This window comes from Oncorhynchus keta, chromosome 22 (genome assembly GCF_023373465.1).
Source record: "Oncorhynchus keta strain PuntledgeMale-10-30-2019 chromosome 22, Oket_V2, whole genome shotgun sequence".
In the NCBI taxonomy this organism is placed as follows: Eukaryota; Metazoa; Chordata; class Actinopteri; order Salmoniformes; family Salmonidae; genus Oncorhynchus; species Oncorhynchus keta.
This window is the reverse complement of record NC_068442.1, coordinates 58,221,419-58,240,470: the sequence shown is the minus strand read 5'-3', so window position 1 is coordinate 58,240,470 and position 19,052 is coordinate 58,221,419. Positions and strand designations below refer to the sequence as shown.

General features: G+C 38.5%; 1 protein-coding gene and 1 long non-coding RNA gene across 5 annotated transcripts in view; one reads left to right on the top strand and one right to left on the bottom strand.

The window, feature by feature from the left end:
• Window positions 1-19,052, bottom strand: part of LOC118382419 (cyclin-dependent kinase-like 5) — a 248,731-nt gene that overhangs the window by 53,927 nt on the left and 175,752 nt on the right. For all 4 annotated transcript variants that reach the window (XM_052475786.1, XM_052475787.1, XM_052475788.1 and 1 more), the window contains exons 12-13: window positions 11,450-11,555; window positions 8,636-8,750 (exon numbers count right to left, since the gene is read on the bottom strand). In XM_052475786.1, coding sequence (XP_052331746.1) covers window positions 8,636-8,750; window positions 11,450-11,555 — 221 coding nt within the window. The remainder of the gene's footprint in view (window positions 1-8,635; window positions 8,751-11,449; window positions 11,556-19,052) is intronic.
• Window positions 18,687-19,052, top strand: part of LOC127910805 (uncharacterized) — a 31,951-nt gene continuing 31,585 nt past the window's right edge. Inside the window, exon 1 of the long non-coding RNA XR_008076249.1 lies at window positions 18,687-18,947. This is a non-coding gene — a long non-coding RNA (uncharacterized LOC127910805). The remainder of the gene's footprint in view (window positions 18,948-19,052) is intronic.

Below are 19,052 nucleotides of genomic sequence, written 5' to 3'. Positions count from 1 at the left end.
TCCAAGCTCTAATGTAACTGGACAGACTTGAGGACTCTAATGAAGGAACAGTCCACGCTGTAATGTAACTGGACAGACCTGAGGACTCTAATGAAGGAACAGTCCAAGCTGTAATGTAACTGGACAGACTTGAGGACTCTAATGAAGGAACAGTCCAAGCTGTAATGTAACTGGACAGACTTGAGGACTCTAATGAAGGAACAGTCCAAGCTCTATTGTAACTGGACAGACTTGAGGACTCTAATGAAGGAACAGTCCAAGCTGTAATGTAACTGGACAGACTTGAGGACTCTAATGAAGGAACAGTCCAAGATGTAATGTAACTGGACAGACTTGAGGACTCTAATGAAGGAACAGTCCAAGCTGCAATGTACTCTAACTGGACAGACTTGAGGACTCTAATGAAGGAACAGTCCAAGCTCTAATGAATGAACAGTCCAAGCTGTAATGTAACTGGACAGACTTGAGGACTCTAATGAAGGAACAGTCCAAGCTCTAATGTAACTGGACAGACTTGAGGACTCTAATGAAGGAACAGTCCAAGCTGTAATGTAACTGGACAGACTTGAGGACTCTAATGAAGGAACAGTCAAAGCTGTAATGTACACTAACTGGACAGACTTGAGGACTCTAATGAAGGAACAGTCCAAGCTGTAATGTAACTGGACAGACTTGAGGACTCTAATGAAGGAACAGTCCAAGCTGTAATGTAACTGGACAGACTTGAGGACTCTAATGAAGGAACAGTCCAAGCTGTAATGTAACTGGACAGACTTGAGGACTCTAATGAAGGAACAGTCAAAGCTGTAATGTACACTAACTGGACAGACTTGAGGACTCTAATGAAGGAACAGTCCAAGCTCTATTGTAACTGGACAGACTTGAGGACTCTAATGAAGGAACAGTCCAAGCTGTAATGTAACTGGACAGGACTCTAATGAAGGAACAGTCTGTAATGAAGGACAGACTTGAGGACTCTAATGAAGGAACAGTCCAAGATGTAATGTAACTGGACAGACTTGAGGACTCTAATGAAGGAACAGTCCAAGCTGTAATGTAACTGGACAGACTTGAGGACTCTAATGAAGGAACAGTCCAAGCTGTAATGTAACTGGACAGACTTGAGGACTCTAATGAAGGAACAGTCAAGCTGTAATGTAACTGGACAGACTTGAGGACTCTAATGAAGGAACAGTCCAAGCTGTAATGTAACTGGACAGACTTGAGGACTCTAATGAAGGAACAGTCCAAGCTGTAATGTAACTGGACAGACTTGAGGACTCTAATGAAGGAACTCCAAGCTAACTGGACAGACTTGAGGACTCTAATGAAGGAACAGTCCAAGCTGTAATGTAACTGGACAGACTTGAGGACTCTAATGAAGGAACAGTCCAAGCTGTAATGTACTCTAACTGGACAGACTTGAGGACTCTAATGAAGGAACAGTCCAAGCTGTAATGTAACTGGACAGACTTGAGGACTCTAATGAAGGAACAGTCCAAGCTGTAATGTACTCTAACTGGACAGACTTGAGGACTCTAATGAAGGAACAGTCCAAGATGTAATGTAACTGGACAGACTTGAGGACTCTAATGAAGGAACAGTCCAAGCTGTAATGTAACTGGACAGACTTGAGGACTCTAATGAAGGAACAGTCCAAGCTGTAATGTAACTGGACAGACTTGAGGACTCTAATGAAGGAACAGTCCAAGCTGTAATGTAACTGGACAGACTTGAGGACTCTAATGAAGGAACAGTCCAAGCTGTAATGTAACTGGACAGACTTGAGGACTCTAATGAAGGACCAGTCCAAGCTGTAATGTAACTGGACAGACTTGAAGACTCGAATGAAGGAACAGTCAAAGCTGTAATGTACACTAACTGGACAGACTTGAGGACTCTAATGAAGGAACAGTCCAAGCTCTAATGTAACTGGACAGACTTGAGGACTCTAATGAAGGAACAGTCCAAGCTGTAATGTAACTGGACAGACCTGAGGACTCTAATGAAGGAACAGTCCAAGCTGTAATGTAACTGGACAGACTTGAGGACTCTAATGAAGGAACAGTCCAAGCTGTAATGTAACTGGACAGACTTGAGGACTCTAATGAAGGAACAGTCCAAGCTGTAATGTAACTGGACAGACTTGAGGACTCTAATGAAGGAACAGTCCAAGCTGTAATGTAACTGGACAGACTTGAGGACTCTAATGAAGGAACAGTCCAAGCTGTAATGTAACTGGACAGACTTGAGGACTCTAATGAAGGAACAGTCCAAGCTGTAATGTAACTGGACAGACTTGAGGACTCTAATGAAGGAACAGTCAAAGCTGTAATGTACACTAACTGGACAGACTTGAGGACTCTAATGAAGGAACAGTCCAAGCTCTAATGTAACTGGACAGACTTGAGGACTCTAATGAAGGAACAGTCCAAGCTGTAATGTAACTGGACAGACTTGAGGACTCTAATGAAGGAACAGTCCAAGCTGTAATGTAACTGGACAGACTTGAGGACTCTAATGAAGGAACAGTCCAAGCTGTAATGTAACTGGACAGACTTGAGGACTCTAATGAAGGAACAGTCCAAGCTCTATTGTAACTGGACAGACTTGAGGACTCTAATGAAGGAACAGTCCAAGCTGTAATGTAACTGGACAGACTTGAGGACTCTAATGAAGGAACAGTCCAAGATGTAATGTAACTGGACAGACTTGAGGACTCTAATGAAGGAACAGTCCAAGCTGCAATGTACTCTAACTGGACAGACTTGAGGACTCTAATGAAGGAACAGTGAATGGAACAGTCCAAGCTGTAATGTAACTGGACAGACTTGAGGACTCTAATGAAGGAACAGTCCAAGCTCTAATGTAACTGGACAGACTTGAGGACTCTAATGAAGGAACAGTCCAAGCTGTAATGTAACTGGACAGACTTGAAGACTCTAATGAAGGAACAGTCAAAGCTGTAATGTACACTAACTGGACAGACTTGAGGACTCTAATGAAGGAACAGTAACACAGACTTGAGGACTCTAATGAAGGAACAGTCCAACTGTAATGTAACTGGACAGACTTGAGGACTCTAATGAAGGAACAGTCCAAGCTGTAATGTAACTGGACAGACTTGAGGACTCTAATAAAGGAACAGTCAAAGCTGTAATGTACACTAACTGGACAGACTTGAGGACTCTAATGAAGGAACAGTCCAAGATGTAATGTAACTGGACAGACTTGAGGACTCTAATGAAGGAACAGTCCAAGCTGTAATGTAACTGGACAGACTTGAGGACTCTAATGAAGGAACAGTCCAAGCTGTAATGTAACTGGACAGACTTGAGGACTCTAATGAAGGAACAGTCCAAGATGTAATGTAACTGGACAGACTTGAGGACTCTAATGAAGGAACAGTCCAAGCTGCAATGTACTCTAACTGGACAGACTTGAGGACTCTAATGAAGGAACAGTCCAAGCTCTAATGAATGAACAGTCCAAGCTGTAATGTAACTGGACAGACTTGAGGACTCTAATGAAGGAACAGTCCAAGCTGTAATGTAACTGGACAGACTTGAGGACTCTAATGAAGGAACAGTCCAAGCTGTAATGTAACTGGACAGACTTGAGGACTCTAATGAAGGACCAGTCCAAGCTGTAATGTAACTGGACAGACTTGAAGACTCGAATGAAGGAACAGTCAAAGCTGTAATGTACACTAACTGGACAGACTTGAGGACTCTAATGAAGGAACAGTCCAAGATGTAATGTAACTGGACAGACTTGAGGACTCTAATGAAGGAACAGTCCAAGCTGTAATGTAACTGGACAGACTTGAGGACTCTAATGAAGGAACAGTCCAAGCTGTAATGTAACTGGACAGACTTGAGGACTCTAATGAAGGAACAGTCAAAGCTGTAATGTACACTAACTGGACAGACTTGAGGACTCTAATGAAGGAACACAATATGTAATGGACAGACTTGAGGACTCTAATGAAGGAACAGTCCAAGCTGTAATGTAACTGGACATACTTGAGGACTCTAATGAAGGAACAGTCCAAGCTGTAATGTAACTGGACAGACTTGAGGACTCTAATGAAGGAACAGTCCAAGATGTAATGTAACTGGACAGACTTGAGGACTCTAATGAAGGAACAGTCCAAGCTGCAATGTACTCTAACTGGACAGACTTGAGGACTCTAATGAAGGAACAGTCCAAGCTCTAATGAATGAACAGTCCAAGCTGTAATGTAACTGGACAAACTTGAGGACTCTAATGAAGGAACAGTCCAAGCTCTAATGTAACTGGACAGACTTGAGGACTCTAATGAAGGACCAGTCCAAGCTGTAATGTAACTGGACAGACTTGAAGACTCGAATGAAGGACCAGTCCAAGCTGTAATGTAACTGGACAGACTTGAAGACTCGAATGAAGGAACAGTCAAAGCTGTAATGTACACTAACTGGACAGACTTGAGGACTCTAATGAAGGAACAGTCCAAGATGTAAGGTAACTGGACAGACTTGAGGACTCTAATGAAGGAACAGTCCAAGCTGTAATGTAACTAGACTGACTTGAGGACTCTAATGAAGGAACAGTCCAAGCTGTAATGTAACTGGACAGACTTGAGGACTCTAATAAAGGAACAGTCAAAGCTGTAATGTACACTAACTGGACAGACTTGAGGACTCTAATGAAGGAACAGTCCAATATGTAATGTAACTGGACAGACTTGAGGACTCTAATGAAGGAACAGTCCAAGCTGTAATGTAACTGGACATACTTGAGGACTCTAATGAAGGAACAGTCCAAGCTGTAATGTAACTGGACAGACTTGAGGACTCTAATGAAGGGACAGTCAAAGCTGTAATGTACACTAACTGGACAGACTTGAGGACTCTAATGAAGGAACAGTCCAATATGTAATGTAACTGGACAGACTTGAGGACTCTAATGAAGGAACATTCCAAGCTGTAATGTAACTGGACAGACTTGAGGACTCTAATGAAGGAACAGTCCAAGTTGTAATGTACACTAACTGGACAGACTTGAGGACTCTAATGAAGGAACAGTCCAAGCTGTAATGTAACTGGACAGACTTGAGGACTCTAATGAAGGAACAGTCCAAGTTGTAATGTACACTAACTGGACAGACTTGAGGACTCTAATGAAGGAACAGTCCAAGCTGTAATGTAACTGGACAGACTTGAGGACTCTAATGAAGGAACAGTCCAAGTTGTAATGTACACTAACTGGACAGACTTGAGGACTCTAATGAAGGAACAGTCCAAGCTGTAATGTAACTGGACAGACTTGAGGACTCTAATGAAGGAACAGTCCAAGCTGTAATGTACTCTAACTTTTGTTGTGTTACATTCTGAATTCAAAATGGATGAAAAAAAAAACTCGCCCATCTTCACACAATACCCCATAATGACAAAGTCAAAACATGTTTTTAGACATTTTTTTGCTCATTTATTGAGAATGAAATACAGAAATATCTCATTTACACAAGTATCAAACCCCTGAGTAAATACTTTGTGGAAGCACTTTTGGCAGTGATTACAGCTGTGAGTCTTTCTTGGTAAGTCTCTAAGAACCTTCCAAACCTGGATTGTGCAACATTTGCCGATTGTTCTTTTCAAATTACTTCCAGCAATGTCAAATTCATTGTTGATCATTGCTAGACAACCATTTCCAGGTCTTGCCATCGATATTCAAGTAGATTTAAGTCAAATCTGTAACTCGGCCACTCAGCAACATTTATTGTCTTCTTGGTAAGCAACTCCAGCGTAGATTTACGTTAGTATTGTGGAGTAACTACAATGTTGTTGGTCCCATCCTCAGTTTTCTCCTATCACAGCCATAAAATTCTGTAACTGTTTTAAAGTCACCATTGGCCTCATGGTGAAATCCATGAATGGTTTCCTTCCTCTCCGGCAACTGACTTAAGAAGGACGCTTGTATCTTTGTAGTGACTGGGTGTATTGATACACCATCGAAAGTGTAATTAGTAACTTCACCATGCTCAAAGATATATTCAATGTATGCTTTTTAAAAATGTTACCATCTACAAATAGTTGCCCTTCTTTGCAAGGCATTGGAAAACCTCCCTGATCTGTGTGGTTGAATCTGTGTTTGAAATTCACTGCTCGACTGAGGGACCTTACAGATAATTGTATATGTGGGGTACAGGGATGTGGTAATCATAAACAAAATCATGTTAAACACTATTATTGCACACAGAGTGAATCCATGCACCATATTATGTGACTTGTTAAGCAAATTAATGTATTTAGGCTTGCCATAACAAAGGGGCTGAATACAAGACATTTCAGCTTTTCATTTTGAATGAATCTAAATGAAATGAAAAACATAAATACACTTTGATATGATTGGGTATTCTGTGTAGGTCAGTGACAAAATATCAAAATGCAGTCCATTTTAAATTCAGTCTGTAACACAACAAAATGTGGAAAAGGGTGTGTGAATACTTTCTGAAGACACTGTATTATACCCCTCGGGGATAAGCTACTACTGCATTACTCCCGGAAGGAACATTCAGAAATGATAAAACAAATTTCATGCAATTCTACTCATTTAGCATTTTTTATACATTTCATACAATTCTAGTCATTTTGCCATGAGATGGAAATAATATTTAGCAATTTGTTAACTAATTTTATGCAATTATACTCATTTTGCCATGGGACTGAGAGAAGATTTAGCAATTTTATGAGATCAAATCAAATGGTAGGTAAAATGGTAGGTAAAATGGCTGGCATTTGATTGTAAGGAATTCTAGGTCGGGTGAGCAAAAGCACTTCAGTTCCTGTATGTTGTTATGATTACACCATGAGTCGTTAATCATAAAATATACACCCCCACCCTTCCTCTTCTCAGAGAAGTGTTTATCTCTGTCGGCGTGATACATGGAGAAGCCCGGTGGCTGTACCAATTCCAACAACATATCCAGAGTGAGCCATGTTTCCGTGAAACAGAGAATGTTACAATCTCTGTCTCTCTGGAAGGCAACCCTTGCTCGAATTTCATCTACCTTGTTGTCAAGAGACTGGACATTGGCGAGTTGCTCTTATATCCAATAGTTCTTCCCGGCTGTATGTAATAAGACTTAAGATTTCCTGGAGTAACTATGTAAGAAATAACACATAATAAAAAAAATACTCCATAGTTTCCTAAGAACGCGAAGCAAGGCGACCATCTCTGTCGGTGCCATTTAGCAGGATTACATTCATTTCTATTCATTTTACAATGAGACAGCAAGGAGATGTGGCAATTTTTTTACACAGAAGATGTAGCATTTTATAACTAATTATGTGCAATTCTACTCATTTTGCCATGGGGTGGAGAGACGATTTTGGAATTTCACAAGAAATCTCATTCAATTTTACTCATTTTGCAATGGGGCGGGAGAGAAGATGTAGCAAATTTATAGCTAATCACATACAATTCTACTCATTTTGCCATCCGGTGAAGAGAAGATTTAGCAATTTTATAACAAATTCCATGCAATTCTACTCACTTTGCCATGGGGCAGAGAGAAGATTTAGCAAATGTATAACACATTTCATGTAATTTACTCATTTTGCCATGGAGAGGAGAAAAGATTTGGCAATTTTATAAATAATTGCATGCAATTTTACTCATTTTTATAATGGAATGGAGAGAATATTTAGAAATTATTTTACTAATTTCAAACAATTCTATTCATTTTACAACAGAGCAGAGAGAAGATTTAGAAATTTTATAAATAATTTCATGTGATTCTACTCATGTGGCAATGAGGCAGAGAAAATATTTAGCAAATGTAAAACTCATTTCATGCAATTCTACTCATTTTGACATGGGCGGAGAGAAGATTTAGTAACACATTTCATGCACTTCTACTCATTTTACAACAGGATGGAGAGAAGACAACAATTTCATAAAAAATTTAATCGCAAGTCTACTAATTTTGTCAAAGAGAAGGTGTAGCAATTTTATAACTACTTATATACAATTCTACTCATTCTACTTGTTTTGACATGGGCTGAGAGAAGATTTTTGACTTTTTAAAACTAATTTCATGCAATTCTACAAATGTTGCCATCCGGTGAAGAGAAGACTTTTAAATTTGATTGAAATTTCATGTGATTCTACTCATTTTGCAATGAGGCAGAGAGAAGATTTTGCAAATGTATAACTGCAATTCTACTCATTTTGTTATGTGCCGAGAGAAGATTTGGCAATTTTATAATGCATTTCCTGCAATTCTACACATTTTGCCATCGGGTGGAGAGAAATATTAGCTATTTTTAACATGATATCCGAGTGAGATTGACTAACAAAATCAATTGGGGCCCCCGCGGACAGTAATTTGAAGTTTAGATAGCTGGCCGCTAGACTAATTTACCAATCTAAAAAATGTTAACTGACTTACAGTTTAGTGACTTTCAGTGACAGACATAACAAGAGAAACTGCTCATGCACAACCAAATTTCAAAATTGCACCTTGTGTATTCCACTATTCTAACTCGTAACAGTAAGATGAGCCCCCCACCCCCCAAAAGCGTCTTCTAGTTGCCCAACCCTAATATAGGGAAAAAGGTGTCATTTGAATGAAGCCTCTCTAGTGACTCACCAGGGGTCAAAGGCCGGCTGGCGTTTGGGATGGTTGGTCAAGGTGCTTCCGTCCACTGCCCCCCCTCCTGTCCCCCTGCTGCCCTGACCTCCGTTATCTGGCCGTGGGGACGGCACTGTGGAGCAACAACATAACAACATAGTAAACTCCACAAAACATTAGAGACACATAAGGAAACACTACAGGTTATAGATACATAGTAGAGGACTTCATCGGTCCAAAAAGATGGACCCGTTGCGAAATGGACCTAGGGCTTTTCTACTCGAACCCAATATGCATAAATACATTTTCAAAATATAGAGACATGCTCCAAACGGAGCCAAGGATAACAATTCCGTATAGACTGGTCGGATCCAGATCCGATCCGAGAGGGAAGCAGCAGAAAAGTATTTTTAAAGCTACTTTATTAACCGGAGCTGATAAAAAGCTAGAGGAGGGTGGGAGAGAGAGAGTAGGGGAGAGAGAGTAAGGGGGAAAGAGCAGGCAGGGTGGGGCCGTACCGTGAGCGAGTGACACAGGGTGCAGGGAGGGAGAGACTGCAACCAACCAACAAACAGACTCGAACTATAGTAGACTAATAACATATAGAGCAAATCAAATCGGATTTGTCACATTTGCCGAATACCGTGAAATGCTTACCTACTAGCCCTTAACCAACAATGCAGTTCAAGAAATAGAGTTAAGAAAATATTTACTAAATAAACTAAAGTAAGAAATGAAATAAAAGGTAACAAGAAAATTACATAAAAATAACAAGGCTATATACAGTGGGGCAAAAAAGTATTTAGTCAGCCAACAATTGTGCATGTTCTCCCACTTAAAAAGATGAGAGAGGCCTGTAATTTTCATCATAGGTACACTTCAACTATGACAGACAAAATGAGAAAAAAAATCCAGAAAATCACATTGTAGGATTTTTAATGAATTTATTTGCAAATTATGGTGGAAAATAAGTATTTGGTCACCTACAAACAAGCAAGATTTCTGGCTCTCACAGACCTGTAACTTCTTCTTTCAGAGGCTCCTCTGTCCTCCACTCGTTACCTGTATTAATGGCACCTGTTTGAACTTGTTATCAGTATAAAAGACACCTGTCCACAATCTCAAACAGTCACACTCCAAACTCCACTATGGCCAAGACCAAAGAGCTGTCAAAGGACACCAGAAACAAAATTGTAGACCTGCACCAGGCTGGGAAGACTGAATCTGCAATAGGTAAGCAGCTTGGTTTGAAGAAATCAACTGTGGGAGCAATTATTAGGAAATGGAAGACATACAAGACCACTGATAATCTCCCTCAATCTCGGGCTCCAAGATCTCACCCCGTGGGGTCAAAATGATCACAAGAACAGTGAGCAAAAATCCCAGAACCACACAGGGGGACCTAGTGAATGACCTGCAGAGAGCTGGGACCAAAGTAACAAAGTCTACCATCAGTAACACACTACACCGCCAGGGACTCAAATCCTGCAGTGCCAGGCGTGTCCCCCTGCTTAAACCAGTACATGTCCAGGCCCGTCTGCTAGAGAGCATTTGGATGATCCAAAAGAAGATTGGGAGAATGTCATATGGTCAGATGAAACCAAAATATAGCTTTTTGGTAAAAACTCAACTCGTTGTGTTTGAAGGACAAAGAATGCTGAGTTGCATCCAAAGAATACCATACCTACTGTGAAGCATGGGGGTGGAAACATCATGCTTTGGGGCTGTTTTTCTGCAAAGGGACCAGGACGACTGATCCGTGTAAAGGAAAGAATGGTATCGTGAGATTTTGAGTGAAAACCTCCTTCCATCAGCAAGGGCATTGAAGATGAAACGTGGCTGGGTCTTTCAGCATGACAATGATCCCAAACACACCGCCCGGGCAACGAAGGAGTGGCTTCGTAAGAAGCATTTCAAGGTCTTGGAGTGGCCTAGCCAGTCTCCAGATCTCAACCCCATAGAAAATATTTGTAGGGAGTTGAAAGTCCGTAACATTTTCTAAGAAGTTCTCTGTAGTTTTACTCAAGTATGACAATTTGGTACATTTCCACCACTGTGAAAATGTCAGTGAAGACACATACCAGTTGGTCCGCGCATGCTTTGAGTATATGTCCTGGTAATCCGTCTGGCCCTGTGGCTTTGTGAATGCCGACCTATTTAAAGGTCGTCGCTCACATCAGCTACGGAGAGCGTGATCACACAGCCGTCTGGAACAGCTGGTGCTCTCATGTATACTTCAGTGTTGCTGGTCACAAAACGAGCATAAACTGCACTTAGCTCATCTGGTAGGCTCGTGTCACTGGGCAGCTAGCGGCTGTGTTTCCCTTTGTAGTCCGCAAAAGTTTGCAAGCCCTGCCACATTCGACGAGCATCAGAGCCGGTGAAGTAGGATTCAATCTTAGTCCTGTATTGACGCATTGCCTGCTTGATGGTTCGTCTGAGGGCATAGCGGGATTTCTTATAAACGTCCGGATTAGTGTCCCCCTACCTTGAAATCGGCAGCTCTAGCCTTTAACTCGGTGCGGATGTTGCCTGTAATCAATGGATTCTGGTTGGGATATGTACTTACGGTCACTGTGGGGACAACGTTGTTGATGCACTTACTAATGAAGCCAGCAACTGAGGTGGTGTACTCCTCAATAGCATTGGATGAATCCAGGAAAATATTCCAGTTTGTTCTAGCAAAACAGTCCTGTAGCCTAGCATCTGCGTCATCTGACCACTTCCGTATTGAGCGAGTCACTGGTACTTTGTGCTTTAGTTTTAAGTCACACGTACCTCTATAGAAGCTGTAGCCCTGTGTATGTGCTAAGAGAGATAAGTCACATGTACCTCTATAGAAGCTGCCAACCCTCCTGGGCATGGACTCACTGTAGATGATGCGGTTTTCTTTAGAAGAGACTCCGTCCTCTGGGTGCTGTTCATGGAACATCCCCACCTGGACAAGGTTATGGATAGGACACAGAAAGGAGGCCAGAGTCAGACAGACAGACACAGAGTAGGCTTGACAGACTGACCGGAAAAGTATGAAAACCTCTAATTAGTATCATGTTGATAAAACTATAGCTGGTATCATGATGGTAACATTATCATAGAAACGTGTTGATAACATTTTCCCAGGCAGAGATGTGGTACAGTAACTACTATAATCTTTTATTTATTTAATTTAACTAGACAAGTCAGTTAAGAACACATTTTTATTTACAATGACGGCCTACCCGGGCCAAACCCTAACCAGTACGACGCTGGGCCATTTGTGCGCTGCCCTATTGGCCTCTCAATCACAGCCAGTTGTGATACAGCCTGGAATCGAACCAGGGTCTGCAGTGCCTTAGACCGTTGCATCACTCGTGAGCCCCCCCATCTTATTTGAGTATCTACCCTGATCTAAGAGGTACACTATCTACCATGTTCTAATTAGAGGTACAGTATCTACCCTGATCTAAGAGGTACACTATCTACCATGTTCTAATTAGAGGTACAGTATCTACCCTGATCTAAGAGGTACACTATCTACCATGTTCTAATTAGTGGTACAGTATCTACCCTGATCTAAGAGGTACACTATCTACCATGTTCTAATTAGAGGTACAGTATCTACCCTGATCTAAGAGGTACACTATCTACCATGTTCTAATTAGAGGTACAGTATTGTCATGACTCTCCTGTAAAGATCTGAAGGAGCAGGTTACAGTGGGTCCGCTCTATAGTGCCCTCTCTCTCCCTCAGAGGGGGAGAGGGGTGAAGTTGGCCGTTTTATGACGGTCATAAATACCTTGTAGAAACTCTGCCTTTGGGCTCTGCAGGATAGAGGGGAAAGAAACCTCTTTGTTACAAGGAGATTCCTCCCGCCAAAACAGTAACATCAAAAGGTTGAATAATGAAACAATATTTCTGTAATCCAAACAGTTGGAATGGTCCGTGGGTACCGAAAGACCAATTATGTCAGATCAGTTGTTGTTTTGTGATCTCATTAAGAATGGTATAACCACATAACTGTATCTCAATGTGTATATTTCCCAGTTATCAGATTGTAACGACGTGCGCTGAGAGTCGGTAAACAAGTTCAGGGAGTGTTAAGGGATTTTTTTATCAATAATGACTAATTATGTATACATTTCAATCAGGACTGACTAATCAGAATACTATTATGTTACTGTATAGATGTATGAATTTTCTTTTAACCCAAGTACTGAATATAATGTGTGTAAATATAATCAAGAAGTAGAACAATGACTGTCTGTTCCTTGGTAGAAATTAATGAACTTATAGCCAGACTGGCTAGAATGCTTATCTACACAGGCAGACCTTGGCTTGCGTCGTAAATTATCTTAGTAGGGAGAGACGATGTGAGAAGGCTTGAGAACTATACAGCCATTGTACTGCTGGTTGATGAGACGGGGTGTTACGAAAACTAATGACGTCATTTTCAGTTTATAATCTGTGGTAAACTGTATCATGTTCAGTACTCTCGAGAATAAACGCAGTTAGTTGATATTTGAGACTGGTCTCTGTCCATTCTATACAAATAAGAGTCTTACAAATTCTTAGGAATTGACAGTGTTTCATTTTAATTGTGTATTAAAACATAGAGGAATATAATTCCTGTAACAGGGAGTGAGTGCTTTAATAAATAAACGGAACATAATACAAAACAAGAAACTCGAACAGCACACAGACATGAAATAGAAACAGAAACAATGACACCTGGGGAAGGAACCAAATAGTGACATGTATAGGGAAGGTAATCAGGGAAGTGATGGAGTCCAGGTGAGTTTGACGACATGCAGGAGCGCATAGCGATGGTGACAGTTGTGCGCCATTATGAACAGCCTGGTGACCTAGAGGCCGTAGAGGGAGCAAATGTGACACAGATTTACTTCTAAATGTTCTGGATCTTATATGATTAAATATGAAACTATTTGCGAGAAGCTTAAATGTGATGTTAGCCTTCTAAATGGGAATTGTTTTTCATATAAAAGTTTTAACCAGTCAGTGACCACATCCACGTGAGCACAGACATTATGTTGGCATCATGGAATGCCCCTTTTGCCAGAGTATATAAAAGGACTCGCTTACAAAATTTACATTTGACCAGAGAACATGAGAAAGCAGTCCACACTCTGGAATGGTTGCCATTTCAATGGAGACCAGTTATGTGAAACGCCAGCTGAATATGTTACAAATGGTGAAGAAATTTCAATCTCTAGAGACCTGTACATTGCCGGGTTGCTACAGGCATGTAAAATGGTTCAAGCTCTACAATAGACTAGCGTAACCGACAGCATGAGCTGAAAGGTACGAAACGGTTAGAAACTCTGAAACTCTCTCTCGAAGAAGAAAAGAAGACTACACAGGAACATTCAGTCTGCAGTAAACTTGACCGAGGACTAGAAGACAAAGAACAATTTACTCTCACCACTATAGATACCCCTATTCTAATGGACAGAACCCGCTGAAAATTGGGGGTTAGACCTCTGGAGGAACCGTTCTCACAGACACTCCGAACCCTACTACAACTACAAAGGACATGGTGACCTCTTGTGGACAACCAGAGGCTTTCTGTCAAATTACTCCCTGTAGATGGATTGAGTGTTTTACATTTACATTTACATTTAAGTCATTTAGCAGACGCTCTTATCCAGAGAGAGACAGCAAAGACATACACATGTACAGTGCCTTGCGAAAGTATTCGGCCCCCTTGAACTTTGCGACCTTTTGCCACATTTCAGGCTTCAAACATAAAGATATAAAACTGTATTTTTTTGTGAAGAATCAACAACAAGTGGGACACAATCGTGAAGTGGAACGACATTTATTGGATATTTCAAACTTTTTTAACAAATCAAAAACGGAAAAATTGGGCGTGCAAAAGTATTCATGTGGAAAGTATTCACATTTCCATGAGCATAGTTATCAGCTGTCTGTACGACTTTGTCTCTCCCTTTCCCTCTCTTTTGAATCTGCCATTTTGTGTAACAAAATCTAATAAAATGTACATTATCTACCATTATCTAATTAGAGGTACAGTATCTGCCATGATCAAATAAGAGGTATATTATCTTTCAAGATCTAATTTGAGGTACAGCATCTAGCATTATTGAATTAGAGATACCTACCATTATCTAGTTAGAGGTACGTTATGCAATGATCTAATTAGAGGTATCTACAGTAACTACCATGATCTATTAAGAGGTAAATTATCTATCAAGAACTAATTAGAGTTGCAGTATATACCTTGATCTAATTAGAGGTACAGTATTTACCATGATCTACTAAGACGTACAGTATATACCATGATCTAATTAGAGGTAGAGTATCTAACATGACCTAGTAAGAGGTACAGTATCTACCATGATCTAATTTGACATACAGTATCTACCATGATCTAATTTGATATACAGTATCTACCATTATCTAAATAGAGTTACAGCATCTGGCATGATCATATTAGAGATATCTACCATGATCTAATTAGAGGTGTCGAAGATGATCTAATTAGAGGTACATTATCTACCATGATCTAAGAGGTGCATTATCTATCAAGATGTCATTAGAGGTACAGTATCTACCATGGTCTAATTAGAGGTACTATATCTACCATCATCTAGTTAGAGGTACATTATGCCATGATATAATTAGAGGTACAGTATCTACCATGGTCTAATTAGAGGTACAGTATCTACCATAATCTAGTTAGAGGTACATTATGCCATGATCTAATTAGAGATACAGTATCTACCATAATCTAGTTAGAGGTACATTATGCCATGATCTAATTAGAGGTACATATCTACCATGGTCTAATTAGAGGTACTATATCTACCATCATCTAGTTAGAGGTACATTATGCCATGATATAATTAGAGGTACAGTATCTACCATGGTCTAATTAGAGGTACATTATCTAACATGATCTAATTAGAGGTACATTACACCATGATCTAATTAGAGGTACATAATCTACCATGATATAGAGTTACAGAATTTACAACGATCTAATTAAAGATACAGTATCTAACATGATCTAATGAAAGATACAGTATCTACCACAATCTAATTAAAGATACAGTATCTACCACAATCTAATGAAAGATACAGTATCTACCACAATCTAATTAAAGATACAGTATCTACCACAACCTAATGAAAGATACAGTATCTACCACAATCTAATGAAAGATACAGTATCTACCACAATCTAATTAAAGATACAGTATCTCCCGCAATCTAATTAAAGATACAGTATCTACCACAATCTAATGAAAGATACAGTATCTACCACAATATAATTAAAGATACAGTATCTACCACAACCTAATGAAAGATACAGTATCTACCACAATCTAATGAAAGATACAGTATCTACCACAATATATTGAAAGATACAGTATCTGCCACAATCTAATGAAAGATATAAGACAGTATCTACCATGTTATAATTAGATGTATAGTATCTACCATGTTATAATTAGATGTACAGTATCTACCATGTTATAATTAGATGTACAGTATCTACCATGTTATAATTATATGTACAGTATCTACCATGTTATAATTAGATGTACAGTATCTACCATGTTCTATATAGAGGTACAGTATCTACCATGTTATAATTAGATGTACAGTATCTACCATGTTCTATATAGATGTACAGTATCTACCATGTTATAATTAGATGTATAGTATCTACCATGTTATAATTAGAGGTACAGTATCTACCATGTTATAATTAGATGTACAGTATCTACCATGTTCTATATAGATGTACAGTATCTACCATGTTATAATTAGATGTACAGTATCTACCATGTTATAATTAGAGGTACAGTATCTACCATGTTGTAATTAGATGTACAGTATCTACCATGTTATAATTAGATGTACAGTATCTACCATGTTATAATTAGACGTACAGTATCTACCATGATTTAATTAGAGGTACAGTATCTACCATGTTATAATTAGATGTACAGTATCTACCATGTTCTATATAGAGATACAGTATCTACCATGTTATAATTAGATGTACAGTATCTACCATGTTATAATTAGATGTACAGTATCTACCATGATTTAATTAGAGGTACAGTATCTACCATGATCTAATTAGATGTATAGTATCTACCATGTTATAATTAGACGTACAGCATCTACCATGTTCTATATAGATGTACAGTATCTACCATGTTATAATTAGATGTACAGTATCTACCATGTTATAATTAGAGGTACAGTATCTACCATGTTATAATTAGATGTACAGTATCTACCATGTTCTATATAGATGTACAGTATCTACCATGTTATAATTAGATGTACAGTATCTACCATGTTCTATATAGATGTACAGTATCTACCATGTTATAATTAGAGGTACAGTATCTACCATGTTCTATATAGATGTACAGTATCTACCATGTTATAATTAGATGTACAGTATCTACCATGTTATAATTAGAGGTACAGTATCTACCATGTTATAATTAGATGTACAGTATCTACCATGTTCTATATAGATGTACAGTATCTACCATGTTATAATTAGATGTACAGTATCTACCATGTTATAATTAGAGGTACAGTATCTACCATGTTATAATTAGAGGTACAGTATCTACCATGTTATAATTAGAGGTACAGTATCTACCATGTTATAATTACGCACCAATTTGTAAGTCGCTCTGGATAAGAGCGTCTGCTAAATGACTTAAATGTAAATGTTCTATATAGATGTACAGTATCTACCATGTTATAATTAGATGTACAGTATCTACCATGTTATAATTAGAGGTACAGTATCTACCATGTTATAATTAGATGTACAGTATCTACCATGTTCTATATAGATGTACAGTATCTACCATGTTATAATTAGACGTACAGTATCTACCATGTTATAATTAGACGTACAGTATCTACCATGTTATAATTAGAGGTACAGTATCTACCATGTTATAATTAGAGGTACAGTATCTACCATGTTGTAATTAGATGTACAGTATCTACCATGTTATAATTAGACGTACAGTATCTACCATGATTTAATTAGAGGTACAGTATCTACCATGTTATAATTAGATGTACAGTATCTACCATGTTCTATATAGAGGTACAGTATCTACCATGTTATAATTAGAGGTACAGTATCTACCATGTTATAATTAGATGTACACTATCTACCATGTTATAATTAGACGTACAGTATCTACCATGATTTAATTAGATGTACAGTATCTACCATGTTATAATTAGAGGTACAGTATCTACCATGTTATAATTAGATGTACAGTATCTACCATGTTATAATTAGAGGTACAGTATCTACCATGTTATAATTAGATGTACAGTATCTACCATGTTATAATTAGAGGTACAGTATCTACCATGTTATAATTAGATGTACACTATCTACCATGTTATAATTAGATGTACAGTATCTACCATGTTATAATTAGACGTACAGTATCTACCATGATTTAATTAGAGGTACAGTATCTACCATGTTATAATTAGATGTACAGTATCTACCATGTTCTATATAGATGTACAGTATCTACTATGTTATAATTAGATGTACAGTATCTACCATGTTATAATTAGAGGTACAGTATCTACCATGTTATAATTAGATGTACAGTATCTACCATGTTCTATATAGATGTACAGTATCTACCATGTTATAATTAGATGTACAGTATCTACCATGTTATAATTAGATGTACAGTATCTACCATGTTATAATTAGACGTACAGTATCTACCATTATTTAATTAGAGGTACAGTATCTACCATGTTATAATTAGATGTACAGTATCTACCATGTTCTATATAGAGATACAGTATCTACCATGTTATAATTAGATGTACAGTATCTACCATGTTATAATTAGATGTACAGTATCTACCATGATTTAATTAGAGGTACAGTATCTACCATGATCTAATTAGATGTACAGTATCTACCATGTTATAATTAGACATACAGTATCTACCATGTTCTATATAGATGTACAGTATCTACCATGTTATAATTAGATGTACAGTATCTACCATGTTATAATTAGATGTACAGTATCTACCATGTTCTATATAGATGTACAGTATCTACCATGTTCTATATAGATGTACAGTATCTACCATGTTATAATTAGATGTACAGTATCTACCATGTTCTATATAGATGTACAGTATCTACCATGTTATAATTAGATGTACAGTATCTACCATGTTATAATTAGAGGTACAGTATCTACCATGTTATAATTAGAGGTACAGTATCTACCATGTTATAATTAGAGGTACAGTATCTACCATGTTATAATTAGAGGTACAGTATCTACCATGTTATAATTAGAGGTACAGTATCTACCATGTTATAATTATGCACCAATTTGTAAGTCGCTTTGGATAAGAGCGTCTGCTAAATGACTTA